Source organism: Psammomys obesus, unplaced genomic scaffold, assembly GCF_907164565.1.
Source record: "Psammomys obesus unplaced genomic scaffold, mPsaObe1.curated_primary_1811, whole genome shotgun sequence".
NCBI classification, from domain to species: domain Eukaryota; kingdom Metazoa; phylum Chordata; class Mammalia; order Rodentia; family Muridae; genus Psammomys; species Psammomys obesus.
Genome location: NW_026596079.1, coordinates 1,946,708 through 1,962,716, shown reverse-complemented (window position 1 = coordinate 1,962,716; position 16,009 = coordinate 1,946,708). Strand labels below are relative to the sequence as shown.

Here is a 16,009-nt window from a genome sequence, read left to right as displayed (position 1 = left end):
TGTGTCGGGGGCTGCAGGTGGGTGTATCCTAATAGTCTCTTAGCACATCTTTGGATGTTCACAGAGCAAGGGTTCTCTCTCCTACCACAGGTTATGTCTGCCCTCCCAGCAGAGGGCACAACCAAACTTTCTGTTTCATGCCTGTGCAGAGATGGCGTGCAGGAAGAGAGCCCCCTAGTGTCTGTCGTTAGACTCCACGCTGCTCCTCTCGTGGGTTCCCAGAATCCTTCTGCAGGAAGCCACAGCCCCAAATCCTCAAGCTTCATTGTGGCCTGCTTCTTAGGAATCCCAGACTACAGAACACATGCCTGTCCCCAGTGGTAGGACTGAGTCAATTCAGTATTCGGGGCAACTGCCTGCCCTGATTCAGCGATCACAAGGAACACAGGTAAGAGGAGCTGTAATGGCTGAGAAGTACACAGTGAATTTAGTACCACTGCAGACGGCAGTGGGGACACAGTTCTATTGGGTGATGTTTCTATCGAATTCCATGGAAGGACTTTTATTCATGTATGTACCTGCAGAACTCAACTTCTGTCTTTTCTACCTCCTTTCCTTTGTGAGATGTGGACAAAGCTGTCTCTCAGGGGCAGCTCCCTTCAGCCGGGCAAGGTCTTCCATGGGCCGGTGCTGGGCTAGGGGTACAGATGCAGGATGGTGCTAAAGACTGAGGCTATGATCTCAGTGATGCAAGAACATGATGCAGCCAGGGCGCTGGACAGGAGGTTGCATGCTTAGTGGGAGGATAACCCTGGCCTAGGAGTGCTACTGTCAACTCCACCCAGAAGGTTCAGCATCCATACTGAGCCTCAGGACCTTGGCATAACCCCTATCCCCACCATACAGGAGGTCCCATGGCTTTCCAGCCTGAGGATGCTCCCCCTAAGAGGCACCACATCCTGATTTACCTCCCTCCCCTGAGGCCTAAGCCTCTCTGCCATTAAACGCAAGATAAAGGGTAAGGAGAACTGGGGGTTACATCTTTGGATTGACAGCTGGCTCTGTCAATCAACAGGCAGCCCTGAATTCCCTACTTAAAAACCTATTGTCCCACGACCAAGGACAGCATGACATTCAGTGGGGATGCAAGGAATGCTCTGGTGGGGCTAGTGGCAGGCAAGGACGAGCAGGCAAAGGGCCATCATGTAAATGAGCTGGAGCCAGGACTAACAGCAGTCCACTCCAAAGCCACAGCTCCACCATCTCTCAAAACACACACGCCACAGGTACCACCTCACTAAGCTCAGGGTGTCCCTTCACTAATGGCCAGGGTTACAAGAGGAAGATCCCAGCTCCAGTCCCCAGACTTGGAGGCTGCCTCCCCCCAGGGTCCTCTTCTAACTAACCTCAGACTCAATCTTAATGAAGGTGAGGGCAGCCATCATTGCCCCATGCCTCACCCGGCTACCCAGGTCCTGTCTATCTGGTCATGGAGGACCTGTGCTGCTTCCTAATGGGCTCTGACTTCCACCTAGGTAACTGGGCAGCAGACTCCTCTTCTACCCACTCACCCAGTTAAATCCAGCAACTTGCCCACCCATTGCTCATCATCCTTCATCCACAGGACAAAGGCTGTGGCCTCCTGTTGTGAATGTGGTTGTGTGGCGACAACATACAGGGCTGTGACGGGGTGCTTCTGCTCTTCCACCAAGCAGCAAGTACTGGTTGGGAGGAGGGATGTCCTACTCAGGCCCTCATTAGTAGGAGCAACTAGATGCTTGCAGGACTGTCTTCCCTGGACACCTGCAAAGGGCCAGGCAGGACTCAGGTGACCATGCCCCAGAAGAGGGAACTATACACCTTGGAAATAACCTCTGCCTCTCACTAGACAAGAAGCCACTATGGACATCAGCTCCTTGTGCCCAGCTAGAGGCAATGAAGGAGCAGTCTGGCCCTGCTGAGAACACCTGATTTGCCAGTCTCTTGGAAGCAGGGGGCTAGAGCTGACAAATTAATCTCCTCCCAGGAAGTGAGGTGACATGGAAAGATTCTCACAAATACACAGGGAGAAAAGGCTGTGCTGGGGGCAAAGGAAAAGCCAGGGAATTCTGACCCTGGTGTCCAAGAGCCTGGCTCATGGTAAGAAGCAGGAAGGAGCCAGGCATGGCAGCACATGCATAGGATCCTAGGACACAGGAGGCTGAAGCAGGACTGCCAGTTCTAGGTCAGCCTGAATTACATGGGTGTCTGACAGCATGTTGGGGAAGTAGACAGCATCTCTGGGGGACCAGAGCACATTCTGCCCTGGAGAGCTTGGGGCTTTCTGAAGTTCTCAGTGGACACCTTGCAAAGGGAACTCTCCACTGGCAACAAAGGGATGGAGACTAAGAGGGCTGCTCAACACAGTTGTTCTGAAAGGTGCCCTGGGGACAGATACCGTACATCTAGTAGGTGGCAACACCAGGAGTGGCCCCTCAAGGTCAGCCAGCACTGGTCCTAGAATGTGGTCTGATGGGCACAAGCCTTCTTAGAGACCCAGGAGCTCCCCTAGCCCTGTCCCATCCTCTTCCAGTGGGAACTACCCTGCACATGCCCATCATCTGAGGCTGCAGGGTAGCTGACCTGCAGCAGCTCAGGCAGCTGCAACAGAAACACATCAGTCCCCATCATGAGCCAGAAATCACACAGCACACGAACATGCAAATGTTACCCAGACACACAACGCAGTGACAGAAGCGTGAAAGTCAACAGGGACCAAAGAATCACAACAAAGACTTCTAAAAACAACCTAGTTATAATTTTCACACATGCAGGTAAAACAAGAAGACATCCATCCACAACTAGAGCTGTCTAGGACCATCCTCGGTATTTGGACACACATAGAAACACAAAACCATTATTCCCCAAGTCCCCCTGGCTCTCAAGAGTTTTGGGCAAAGGTCTCTTGGTGAAGCAGCTGTTGACCACTGGAATGGAAACTGTGGCAGTTCAGCTACACTCCCACAGGCAGGGCAGGTCAAGGACAAAGCCATGGTGAAAAAAACAGGAGAGCTAACAGCTGCAGACAAAGGGCACTGGGAGTCACGGGCAGAGCAGCCACAGTGCTACTCATCAGCTACAAGGTCAGGAAGTCATGTCCTCTGAGAACTGGTCTCCACAGAACCAACCAATGCAGACATACTCCACAGGAGTATGTACCACCTATCCCGTTGATCTCCAAGCCCCCAAGTGCTGTTCTGTGACGTCATGCAAAGTGTTCACATAAAGGCTGTTACTTCGACGTTCTGCGGAGCACAGACTTCTGGACATGTTGGCCTCTGAGCAATGCTGAAACTACCATGCAGTATCTCCGTGGGACCTGGACCCTGAAGGTCGGGCCTGCTGCTGACACTACAGAGTGTTGCTGTTGAATCTGTCGATGGCTGAGGTGGGTGCAGACCAAGAGAATGGCATGGTGCCTACGCAACTAGTAGTGGGGGAATTGAACACTGAGGTCAGGTGCTGAAGCCAGTGCCCTCAGGACTGGGCTTAGGGTTCACCAGTTGAGAAGAGCAAGTCTCCTGAGGGCTGGAGGTGACCCCTCAAGGCACTTCAACCTGATAATGTGGCTCAGTCTTCCAACATCAGACGCAGAACTGGCCCACTGGACCCAGCTGCAGCTAGGGGAGGCTCCAGAGTGCTGAGAGGCCACAGGTCTCCTGCCATTCAAATGATACATTATCTGTGCTAAGAGATACAATAAAACCACTAGCCAGAACATATGGAACCCTCTGTAAACAAGGAGCCACGCTCCTGGGCTGGTGTCCCTGCCTGCTCTCTCCCTCATCTGGGTATGCTCTCCTGCCTAGCAGGCAGTCTAAGCCCCACAGCTGTACATGCTATAGAGCAGGGCTGCAGGCGGTCAGCAGGTGCAAACAAGGTACTTCAGCTGTCACCTGATGTGGATGAGCAAGGCAAGGTAGAGAGAGTTGTGCCCATGCATACACCAGGGCACTCCTGAAGGGCCTCAAGTTTGATCACAGCCCTGAGAGCCACCCGGGGCCGTCTCAGCTGCTGCTGTCTCCTGAACACTGTGTGCAGCGCCTGCAGCTGCCCCACCTCCTGCATGGTAAAACATGGCTGCTGCTCTGCAAACCGCACAAGTGCCTCGAAGGATGTGGCTGCCTGCTCCCAGGCTGCCTCCTCATCCTCACTAGTATCTTTCTCTGACTTTTCTGCATATTCAGTGGCCTGGGCTGGTGCCTCAGCAGCAGGGGCCTCATCCATGTCTCTCCCTGCCATAACCCGCTCTTCGGCCCTGCTGTTCTGAAGCCTGCTGCCAGAGCAGGAGGGCCCTTCTTTTACAAGTTCAAGGATGTGTGCAAAAGTCTTGTGAGGCTTGATGCTACAGCACTCGGCCTCCTCCTCAGAGGAGGAACCTTCAGCGAATGGCACGGTGGGCCACAGCTTCCTCCAGGCCCGCCTGAAGACCTGGCTAGGCACAGCATTCCAGGCACAGGCCACATTGACTATGGCATCATTCATGCTGTGGCGGGTGGGAAAGGCCTGTAAGGCCATAGGAGGATTAATAAAGAGTCTCATGAAAGCTCTGCGAATGCCTTGCTCTGTGGGCTGCAGTAAGGAGGTCACACTGGAAGGGAGGAAGATAGTGAAGACATTCTCTGACACCAGCTCTGACTCCTGTGGGTGGGCCCGGGAATGGTCCAGCAAGAGAATTGCCTTGCTGTCTTCCGGTAAGCCTATAGTTCTAAAGTGCTCTCTCACTGAGGGGACAAAAATATGATGGAACCAGTCTGAGAAAATCTCCTTGTCTACCCAGGCGTTACCCTGGGCCTTGTAAGCAATAGGCAAGTGCTGGATGCCTCTGAAGGCTCTGGGGCCGCCACCCTTCCCAATGGCCAAAGGCTTGATTCTGTGGGAGCCTGTGGCATTGGCGCACATCAAGACGGTCAGCCTGTCCTTGCCCTGTTTGAAGTGGGGCACAGTCCCATCATCCGGGGTAGAATTTGGCAAGCACCGCCAGACAAGCCCCGTCTCATCAGCGCTGTATACCTGCTCAGGAGACAGCCCATGCTCAGCTGCGAGGCTCCTGAAAAAGCCACAGAACTGTTCAGCAGCTTGGTGGTCAGCCACCTGCTTCTCGCTAGAGGCATCTAACTTCTTAATGCCATGCCTGGCCTTGAAGCGCCAAAGCCACCCTCCAGAAAACACACAGGGCTCCGTCAGCCTCATCTGCTTGTAGAAGTCCTTGGCCTTTTCGATGAGCATAGGGCCCGACACAGGGATGCCCTCGGCACGCTTTACCAGGAACCACTCATACAACACTCGGTCCAGGTGCTCCAGCTTCGGCGTGTGCAGGGTACGCCGCTGCTCCAGCGCCTGGCGAGAGTCTGAGCTGGCGAAGAACCTGAGCAGCTGGGCCTTGTGGGCTTTGATGTCATACAGAGTGGACATTCCCACATTATACTCCTGCATCAGTGCCTTCCTGCTCTCCCCACGCTCTAGCCGAGTGCAGATATCAATCTTCTCCTTCAGGGTTAGCACCACTCGCTTCCGCTTCTCCCCCTTGCCCTTGGCTGCAGCCTGCTTGGAGGCCATTGAGGAGGCGACCCAGGCTGAGCTGGGCCTGTCCTTCCCTGCCTATGTTTCTTTCTGGCTTCCTTGGCCACAGTCTCTTCCTCTCTTCTCCACCTGCCCACAGATCTGATGCCAGGCTCAAGCCAAGTCCATTCTTAGCTCTGTCCTTTGCCTATAGCAGTCTCTTGGCTGTTTCCCTTTAGTATTGGGGCCCCAGCACACTTAGGCCTCAGGTCCTAATAGTGTAGGCAACTGCTGTTCTCTCCAGGGGAGGTGACAGGGCTGAGCTACCCTGGACTACTAAGGTACACTTGGCCTCCACACAGACAGAAGATGGCGGCTTCCCCTTCAACAGTGTCCAGGTTTCAGGTTAATGAAGATTTGATGGCTTGAGCTGGGAATGCTTCTCCCTGGGATTCTCAACGTTGAGTTCCCCACACATTTCAGGAACTGGAAAGCAGAGGAGAAAGAGAAACGTCACTAAGGGCACTCAAGAAGTGCTTAAGATGCAACTGGAGAGCATCACCTCAAATATCAGTGCCATTTGGCATGAGGTTTGCTAGCCAGCCTGTTAACCAGCCCTTCCTTGCAGACTAGAGAGTAAGCGGCAACCTTCATAACTGTCCAGAAAAGGTAACCGTCACAATACATTCCTAATGAATTCTGCCTTCTCCTTCCCTGGAAACCTTATCTGGGCTGCTCCTTCCAATTAAGCATTTGATGAGCTGGAAGATCACAGAAGTGGCACAAAAGGGCACTGGGGACCACACGTAAGCGACATGAGACATTTATTCAAATGAGCAAGAGCTGTAAAGATAGACAGGGAATGACAACTTGCCACGAGCCAGCTGTGTAACCCTAATCCCTCAAGTCAGCCTCCTGGTCTGCAGAACATCATGCTGGTCTCCGAGGGTTTCCCTCTGTACTCATAGTGAGGGCAGTATGTACCTCACTGGCACACACGGCATTCGCTGTGTGCGCCTCACTGTGGAGCAGAAGGAAATCAAGGCCACAGTCTAGTCGCAGGGGAAATGTTTAATGACAAACCCAGGCCGCCGAGGAATTCTGCAGCAACCTGAGAGGCAGACAAGCTTCCAGGAGGCTCAGCTCGTGATGGCTGTATCTTCCTGCCTGCCCTGCAGGTGTGTTGAGAGTGGGTAAGTGGCTGACTACACCCACTTCAGAAATAAATTTTGCCAAGCTGAGTGTGGCGGCCCACACCTGACATCTTAGCACTTGGGGGAGACTGAGGCAGAACTGCTTTGAGTACAGGGCCACCTTGGGCTACCCAGTAAGTGCTAGAAAGAGATAAGAGGAAGAGGGGAAATTTGAATTTTGTACCACTTTTGGATCCTCCTAAACATGGCTGCAGAACCCCAGAAGGCTTTTATCCTTGGGACGTCAAAGGAAGCACTGATAACCCCGGACCAATTGAACAGAGGCTTAATAGGGGTGGGAGTATAAGCATGAAAAGCTCCTAAAGGGAGAGGCCAATTTCTTCGTGTTGGTTCTGAGGTGTCTGGAGGACGGATATTAGAAACAACCTGCTACCGGGCTGCAGACGGGACGACACACTGGGAGAAAAATTCAAAGCACGGGCAAGGGACGAAAGAAGGGTCCCGGGAGGGGCGGAAACAACCGAGACTGCCCGGTCTGCGTTCCGGCGGAGCGCCTGGCAGCCGAGGAGACCTGATCCTGGGGAGGGGATCCCCGGGAGCAGACGACACGCGTCCGGCTCTGGGGCGGGAGCGCTGGCTTGGCCTCGAGTCCCGTTCGCGTAGACGGCGGCGCGGCAGCCCCAGTCCGGCCCGGCCCCACTCACCTGCGGACTCCCAGCCACCGCTACCGGCCGGAAACGCCCGCCACGCAGCTCTCCACCGGTCCGCTCCTCGCAGCCTTCCCCGACTCACTTCCGGAGACGCTCTAGATACGGAGACTGCGGTCTCAGTGTTGTCTTGCTTGCTACACCGCGGCTGAGCGAGGAAGCGGCTCCGGCCCGGCAGCTCCACCGCCCGTAGGACAAGGAAGGCCCGGGGGAACCTTTCATGAGGAACGGAAGCCCGGAGCTAAGCGTCCGGTCCCGGCAGCCCTGGCCGGGCGAGCACGGACGGGAGGCCTAAGACAACGCCACCTCGCGGTGGGAGGTTCCCAAAGGCCTGCGGGTTGCCAGGACCCCTTTCCATCCCTGTGACCTTTCCTTTAACTGGAGTTCAAAACGTGCCCATTTAGACGATTTTGATGATGAGATTTAAAAAGTAGTGCATCGTGGAGGCTTTGAGAGACCTTGAGATGAAATGAACCATTTTGCATATGGAACATCCCTGAATCTTTGGCGACTGAAAAGTGTGCTGTGGTGAGCTGTGTGGTGGCTCGTAAGGGTTCTCAATCACAAATCCCCTGAACCTGTGAGTACAGGCTGTTAGTACACCTGCTGAAAGCTTAGCAGATGCGACAAAGTGAAAGTCGTTGAAGTGGGAAATTCATTCTGATTGTCTGGGGGGGCCTCATGTAAGCACAGCGTTCGTTGTTAAAGGATCAAATGAGGGAAGAAACTGTAATGAAGATGGTGAAGTGACAACAGAGACTGGGACCTGTGCTTTGATGATGGAGGAAGGCTATGAGCCAAGAAGTGCAAGGGGCTCACAGGGGCTCCAGAAGGTCAGGGAACAGCCTCGTTTTGGACTACAAGCCTGGTGACATCCTGATCTCAGTACCCTGGCCCACACAAGTGTCGTTTTGTGCCTCCACACTTTGGTCACCGTGCCATGGAAACACAGATTATGGGAACTTGCTCCTTCTAATTCACACCCTTGCCTGAGCACCCAGAACCCTTCTACTTGCTTTTCCCTAGCTTCCCTTGTTGGATCCTTTGCTCTCAACATTCACACCTCTTAAGGACCTCCAGGACAGATGTCCTAATAACATGGAAGACTGCATGCCTCCCAAATCCAGAATCTCTTCCTCCTTCCAGAATTCTCCTTCCAGAAGCTCTTCCCTGATGTCCAAACTTCTGTCTTTTACCCAGTAGCTGTCCACATGCACCTTGAACATGGTGTTTCTGAAACAGGGATCAAGAGCCTCTTGACCAGCCTGGCTCCACCCACTGTGCTTCTAGGCAGTTCCAACTCCCCATTCCCTGAGGGTCACCCTGAACTCTCCCTCACATCCCACATCCGTCTGACCAGTTCTAATTGGCCCTACCCCCAGAATCATTTTTTCCCTCTCTCCCTCCATCTGTCTGACCTATGGTTTGAACCCTAGTCATCTGTTTTCTCCTCCTTGGTCCTGCTGTTCTGCCCTCACCTCATCATCAACTATTGCTTCTGTGCTGTGAGCTGTCCTGAGACAGTGGCTTGGAACAGCCATAGTCTTGTAGAACATGACTATGGGTCGTGAATAGAGTTAAATGTATGTGATGCAGGAGGAAACCAAGTCAAGAGCACATTGGGCACATGGTTGACTGAAACCAAGGACCCTGAGAAATATTTCTGACAAGTTTCCTGGACTCCCCTGGGATGGCCGGCTCTGTGCCTGCATGTGGCTCTCTCCTGCCACCTTGTGAACCTGAGATCACACACTTCTCTGGGGGCAGGGCTTGGCATGGAACTGAGGCCTGGAGCATGACTCCAGGATCCTTGGTCTTATCTCAAGGACTGGGTCTACTCTAACAATGGGGAAGGGATCAGAAAGGGAAGACTGATGTTCCCTTGGCCATGGCACTAAGCACTCCCCTCTACTCCCTTTCACTAATGCATGGAGTTAAGAACTTGAGATCACATGTGTACCATTGCATCTTCCTCAACAGCCAGACTTGACCTCCCGACTTATTGGCCTCCGAGAAGGTCAATCTTGACAGATCACTTATCTACCCATGGTCTGGCTTATGCTGGCCATCTTTCAAGCCCGTAGGTCATACCTGCAAGGCTGTTCCCTGTATCAGCGAGCCTTTGCCTGGAGAAGGCCTGGATTTCAGGGTTGGCCACTACTCAAGTGGAGAAATTACCAACCTCCACTTCCTCCTCGCAAGATTTCTCAGGCCTACCTATCTTCCTGATTTGTCTCCAAAGAGGAATGGTCACGTGAAGACAAACAGGGAAAGGCAGGGACATCTCTGAGAGATTTAAGGCAGAAGGTTAGCTGGTGACAGTTGGGAGTCAGTGGGAAGTGGGTGTTTCAGACAGAGCCATGAGTAGTGCTGAGGAAAAAGAACTTCTGGGTAAGCAGGTACCATAAAGATTAAAACATGGATATGTCCCAAGATTGAGCAGGGCCTGTGGAGTGTCAGGTCTCCAGTCCACTGTCCAAGGGATTACTCCAATTTTCATATTTGCACATGCCCTTTCTCTCATAGTACACACATAATGTGCATTTGACTTATACCACACACTTGGCGCATGACTGGCGCAGCACAGGTTTCCATTTCTCACACAGAGCTTGCAAGGAGTGGCTTTGACTTCCAGGACCCAACATGGGGACCTTAGTAGGAGAGGATACCCAGCTTCCTGGAGGCCTGGCTACATGTGTTACATCCCTGACCTTAGGGACCATGTTTCCAAAGGCCTGCGGTGGCATAAACAGAAATCAGTTGCGTTTTTGCATTCCACATGCTGACTATCCTTTTAAAAGCTACCCATGTGCAAAATTACAGTTCCTCCCAACTGTGATTTGTGTCTAATGTGATGACCTCCTAAGAGGAGATAGAGGTCTGGTGGAAAGCCATAGTTTTGAGAATCCACACCCAAAGGACGGTAGCTTCTTTGCTATGTGAACTGGCAGGCTCTCCTGGGGAGTATGGTGGGGCAGAGGAGGAAAAGAGAGAACAAGAAAAACTAGAGACTCGGGCAGTGGAGCCAGGCTAAAGGTGAGTCATGTCAAGGTTACACCCAGACCTCATTCACTCGTGGAGGGAGTATTCCCTTTATGATAGGCCTTCGTCAGGAAGTGTATCACCAGAAAACCCATGCTAAGGGTTTTCAGGATTGCATTTAGTGCATACCCTAAACATGAATGGCAAGGGTCAGTGTTAAGTTCACAGCTCAGGTATAACCAAGATCGGGCCTCATACTGTAACCATAATCAGGCTCAGTGTATGCACGGGATCAGGGCTCCGTCTGACCAGGATCAAGACTCAGTGTGTGGGTAGGGTCAAGTTTCAGCTTGCAACCAGAGTGAGCATCATTGTGTAACCAGGAGCAGAGCTCATTGTGTGTCCACGATTAGGAAGAGTGACCAGGATCAGGGCTCAGTGTGTATCCAGGATCAAGACTCGGAGTGTGACCAGGGTCAGGGCTCAGCATGTGGTCATGATCGGACTCAAGATGGGCATGCCCAGGACTCAGGGTGTGACCACAATACTGCCCTTTTGGGGGACCAGAGTCACCGGAATGAGCGTGTAGTGTTGGGCTGAGGTCAGAGTTGGGCCTGTGGCGAGGGGTGGGGCTGTAGGGAAATCACAGCTACAGTCTTCAGTATTTGAGGTGAGGCCAGTAGGTCACCCTTTGGCCAGAGGTGTTTGGGGCCCTGTGGTGCTGGCATTGCAGATGTTGAGAAGCTCTTGGCCTGTGCGCACTATATCCATCCCGTGCCCCTGGGTTGAGACAGGCAGAACTTGCCTCTGGGCATTGATGTGGAGAGAGAAGGTTTGCTCCATTCAAGGACCACTGCCTTTAGAGTGTTCACTTCATATCAAACCTGATCGACAAACATTTACATACCTGTAAATATTTGGGGAATGACTGTTCTGCCTGGTGCAGGGTGCCAGTGCCTCCAGTCCTGAGACAGATAAGCAAGGTCTCCAGGGGCAGCCATCCAGGTGGGTGGGAGTGCGTAGACACCCATACATGGACACAACCAAGCTGTGGGCACTTACCGCACCCCCTGGGCAGGCAGGCCTGTGGCAGTAGGGGATGTTCCAAGGGGAAGTTCTAGGTGGGCAGAGAGCCGGAGAGCATCTTGGAGAGGGTACCGTCACCCTGTGTGACCTTGAAGGCAGGCTCTTGTCTCTCCCCTCCCCTCTCTCTCTGAGCTACAAGCTCCTTACTGCCAAAGGAGAGAATTTCCAGTGAAAAAGGAGCCAGCCCAGGAGTGGTAGAAAGTTGGGCAGGGGAGATCACAGAGGGACTAGGGTAGGGCCAATCTGTGTACTGCATATGGTCCAGGCATGCTGAGGTCTTGGATGGTTCCTTGAGGCTAGAGGGGACTACTTAACACTCTTCTGTGCCTTAAATGCCAGGCTGTTCTCAAGGAACTTTTAGGGTGAAGGAATAATCAGGGACCTGTTAGCAAGGACAAGAGACTATCAGAGAGTGCTGTCCCTGGTTATGGGCAAGCGGGTGGTGGCCATGGCCATCATTTCTACCCACTGTCATCTTGCCAGACAACAGTGTACCAGCAGGATCACCAAGTGAGCTTGGCAGAAAGATGGTGGATGTAGGTGAGCCTCGGGTTGAGACCAGAAACAAAGACTGCAAATAACCCAACCAAAAAAGCCAACAACAGCAGGGATCACTAGCCCCCTGGATCTGAGATCAGAGCTGGGGACTGGGATCAAAGCTGGCTGGGGAAGACCAACTGACCAATAAGATCATGGCTTCTGCTAAAAAGAGGTAGCCACTGCCACTACAACCCAGCAGTGAGGCTGCCATGGGGAGAGACGGCCTGACCTCTATCCCTCCCTGCTTTATTTGAGCCGAATGCCTCCCAGACCACAGAGCAGTGTGCAAAGTGAGTCTGGGGACAGTAAAACATATCCAGTGGTGGCCAGGCTCTGTACTCCTCTTTCCCTTGGGAAAGCTCCTGGAAGCTGTGTTTCCTGACTCTCTTATAGCTAAAATTCCACATTGCAGGAAGGGACCTAACTAAACAAGGTCCTGAAGATGGATCTCTTAGTCCAGGACCTAGCACCCTCCATTGCTCAAGGACATGAACTTATAGCTATCCAAGCTCCTCATTGGCTCTTGGGTTCCACATCTAAGGAAGGCAGCCTCGGAAGCACCCCTATTCAGTGACACGTTCTAGCAGCCACCTTTGTTCTTGGCTAAATAGCTAAGGGGAAGTAGAGAACCTCAAGAAAGTAACATTTCAGATCTGGCCTCACTTCTCTGAGCAGGGCAGGCGCAACGTGGGTGCCTTTAGACTTCCAGCCCTTGTTCTGTGGGTGTCTAGCAGAGACAGCAGCCCCACCCTGTAAAGACTGCCCTCCAGAGCTAGAAAGAAGGACAAAGGCATTGGGAGGGGTGTGAGAGATCAGATTGGAATGGGCTGGCCCTTGGGCTTTCACTGGCTCCAGGGAACCTGTCACTGTTGACTGTGAGTAACGGAGCCTCCCCTTCCACCTAGAGCCATATAAAGCCTCTGGAGGCACATTCCCAGCTGCTCACTGCGACCATGAAGACTGTCCTCTTTGTCCTGCTGGCCATCTCTTTGGCCCTGCATCCAGGTACGCTTCAGACAGCCACAGAGCCGGGCTAGGGGAAAGAGTGAAGGAGAAGTGTCAAAGGGGCAGGGGGACTAGGAGAAGAAAATGGGAGAAAGAAGACCAAATAGGCCAAAGCAACTTTGCAGTGAGGACTCTCACTACTGTCCTTTGAGAGGCAGGTTAGGAGGGGCCGAAGGGCTTCCAGAGAGGCCATGGAAGAACAGACACATGTGGCTATTGGTCCTTAGGGAGGCCCAGGGACCAAATGTTGAGAAGTGTCATAGAGGGAAGGGGGAGGGGAAGGAACAGGAAAGGGTCCTCGGGATGTCTTGAAAGGGTCTGCCCCTGGCTACTTTTCCCTGCAGTGGGAGAGTCCCCCTGGGTGGGCAGTCTGTGATGATCTAGTGTGTTGGGCCCTCCTATCAAGGGACCCCGGAAAGGAAACTACACTCTTAGAGCCTCAGCTTCTTCTTCCAGACAAAAACAAAAAACAAAAAAAGCTGTCCCTAAGTCCACTAGAGACCTAAGCAAGGATAAAGTTTGTAGCCACTGAAGTCAGGTTCCTACAGACATGACTTTAACTGTAGCTTTGTCATTTTTGAAGAGAGAAGACAACCAACACATCCTGACATCTGGGGCTTCTTGCCCCAGGCACAGAGCAGGATGAGCCCGGGGACCCTACCATTGCCACACAGGATGATGGGGGCCTAGGAGGGGCTGAGAAACAAGCTGAACAAAGACAGCTTGAGAACAAAGACAGGTGGACCTCAGGGCCTAGTAGCCTGAGGAAGTCAATGAAGCACCTCCCTCCAGCTTAGTGCCCAGTGGAGCTTTTTCCAGGTGCGACCTCTCTCAGGGCTCATGGGCATTTAATCAAAGTTTTAAATTCCTGAATAGTGAGTAACAGCACAGATTGTGGGCTCTGAGTGACCAAGCAGAGATAGGCTGGCACAGAACCCTCTGTGAAGAGTGCCAGAGCACTTTGGGGCTTCTGTCGCCTCTATGCCTCAGCAGTCTGGAGGGAACCAGGATGTCTCTCTCCACTCTGCGTGGGGATGAGAGTGTCTGGTAGGCCTCTCTTGAAGTGCAGCTGGCCAGCCTCTGAGCCTCAAGCCTCCTGCTTCACCCACAGGTGCCGCCCTGCAGTGCTATTCATGCACAGCACAGGTGAGCAACAAAGATTGCCTGAATGTGCAGAACTGCAGCCAGGAAGAGAACAGCTGTTGGACGTCACGTGTCCGTGAGTGCCCGCTGCCCACCGCTGTCCTCAGTGCCTGTTGCCCTGCCGTCCGGCCACTCTACTGTCCTGCTTTTTCAGCCTCCTTCCCCACTCCGGCTAGGCAGCAAAGAACCTAGACCTTTGGATTTTGCTGCGATTCTTCCCCTGTCCAGCTGCCTGCCTACCCATGAATCTACACATTCCTGTTCAGCCATCCCCAAACTCATCTCCACCTTCCTACCCTCCACAACCTCCTCCCCTGCTCACTCATCCACCAAACATTTCTGGTACCCGGTAGGGTTGGGTCTAGAGCTTTAGCGTGCTCAGGAAGGGGCAGAGAGGTGAACAGCAAGACCTGGCTTTAATGCAGGTGTCGCTCTGTCTTCCCAGGGGCCATTGGACTCGTGAGGCTGATCAGTAAGGGCTGCAGCGCAAACTGTATGGATGACTCGGAGGACTACTACGTGGGCAAGAAGAACGTCACGTGCTGCTACACCGACCTGTGCAATGTCAATGGGGCCCAAACCCTGAAGCCTGCCACCACCCTGGGGCTGCTCACTGTGCTCTGCAGCCTGTGGCTGTGGGGCTCCAGCCATCACTAGGCTCTGGAAGAACCCCTACTAAAAACCCCTACTGTGCAGGGACGCCCCCCACCTCAACTCCTAACATCCACACAGGGCTGGCCTGCCCCCCTTGGGGCTCTCTCCTCTCTGCAGCTGCTCTCTCTACAGCTGGCACTTTGCCCACCCCCGCCAGTTCTGCCCAGGCACTTCTGTTGCAGGACTCCCTCTTCACTCTGTTCTCCGGGACTTGAGCCAATCTGCACAGCAGCACTCGGGGAGGGCCTGGTAAAGGCTGAGATAAGACGAAGAGAGCAGAAATGAAGCTGGGAGGTGGGTGTGAGGTGCCGGGAGTCCTAGGAGATGACGCTGGGTGGAGGACCTGCCCCATGTTCATTGAGCCCTCGAACACAGTAGTCCTGTAATAAATATATGTTGGGTAAGTGGAGAGAGCCTCTGTTCTTAAGCAGCCCGTGATGAGCCTGGCCCCCACCTGGGCAGTGTCTACCAAGGGTCCCAGACATGCCAATGACCTTGGGAGTTAGAGCTCTGGTCTTGGTAGGAACACAGGTGTGGCACCTGGCAGGAGGTAGGAGTGCATATCTCAGGACACCCAGCTCTTGCTGTGACAGACTCAGGCACATTGCCAAGCTTCTCTGAGCCCTGTTTTCTCCTCTCCTGCCCTCTCTGTGTAAGGGTGAGCCCAGAGCTTCCACAGATAAGAAGATCCCTTGGGAAAGAGGGCGTTCTGCAGCTCCCTCCAGCCTTGGTGAATCTATTATACAAAACTTTGTTCTAGCTGTGCATTGGTGGCATTTGCCTTTAATCCCAGCGCTCGAGAGGCAGAGGCAGGCATTTGAGGCCAGCTTGGTCTTCATAGCAGTTTCCAGGCCAGGCAGAGTTACAGAGCAAGACTCTGTCTCAGAACAAACACCACTTTGTTCTAAGGGTTGCATGATGCAAGCACATAGGAAATAAAAGGAGCAGGAAGTGAGCTGCCCCCACACCACACCACAGAGGAGTGTGTCCAGGCCACACTCCTGAAAGACTCCTCTTGAGCCTGTGTCCATGCAGTTAGAAGCTTGGAGGGGCTGTCTACAGGACATGCCCACCCTTCCCATTCCAGGGAAATCCCTTTTGAAGGAAGCCTATTTTACACTTGTGAAAGTCTGGATGCTGGGTGGGGACCTGCAGTGTTGAGACAGTAGCATGAAGAAGTCAAGGAAGCACTTCCCTCCAGCCTGGTGCCCAGCCAGCTTTCTCCAGATGAGATCAGTCTCTGGGGCCTCTGATCTC

General features: G+C 53.2%; 2 protein-coding genes across 3 annotated transcripts; one reads left to right on the top strand and one right to left on the bottom strand.

Annotated features, from left to right (window-relative positions):
- Positions 1 to 2,724: 2,724 nt before the first annotated feature.
- Jrk (Jrk helix-turn-helix protein) lies at positions 2,725 to 11,716 on the bottom strand. 2 transcript variants are annotated; one of them, XM_055626556.1, is made up of 3 exons: positions 11,387 to 11,716; positions 7,340 to 7,557; positions 2,725 to 5,967 (listed from the first exon to the last, which is right to left on the bottom strand). In XM_055626556.1, the coding sequence occupies exon 3, from the start codon at positions 5,536 to 5,538 to the stop codon at positions 3,865 to 3,867; it is 1,674 nt and encodes a 557-aa protein (XP_055482531.1). In that variant the 5' UTR covers positions 5,539 to 5,967; positions 7,340 to 7,557; positions 11,387 to 11,716; the 3' UTR covers positions 2,725 to 3,864. The 2 variants fall into 2 exon arrangements, with proteins under 2 accessions (XP_055482531.1, XP_055482530.1); XM_055626555.1 differs by lacking the exon at positions 11,387 to 11,716 and having other exon boundaries at positions 7,340 to 7,660.
- A 1,037-nt stretch (positions 11,717 to 12,753) lies between these two features.
- Psca (prostate stem cell antigen) lies at positions 12,754 to 15,161 on the top strand. Its single transcript, XM_055626557.1, has 3 exons — positions 12,754 to 12,955; positions 14,067 to 14,174; positions 14,544 to 15,161. The coding sequence occupies exons 1-3, from the start codon at positions 12,904 to 12,906 to the stop codon at positions 14,753 to 14,755; spliced, it is 372 nt and encodes a 123-aa protein (XP_055482532.1). The 5' UTR covers positions 12,754 to 12,903; the 3' UTR covers positions 14,756 to 15,161.
- The last annotated feature ends 848 nt before the right edge of the window (positions 15,162 to 16,009 follow it).

Bases quoted from the DNA above. Each gene is read 5' to 3' on its own strand.
- Jrk (XM_055626556.1), bottom strand. From the start codon at position 5,538: ATGGCCTCCAAGCAGGCTGCAGCCAAGGGCAAGGGGGAGAAGCGGAAG.
- Psca (XM_055626557.1), top strand. From the start codon at position 12,904: ATGAAGACTGTCCTCTTTGTCCTGCTGGCCATCTCTTTGGCCCTGCAT. The intron at 12,956-14,066 runs GTACGCTTCAGA...CTTCACCCACAG, and splicing joins CTCTTTGGCCCTGCATCCAG to GTGCCGCCCTGCAGTGCTAT. The intron at 14,175-14,543 runs GTGAGTGCCCGC...CTGTCTTCCCAG, and splicing joins CTGTTGGACGTCACGTGTCC to GGGCCATTGGACTCGTGAGG.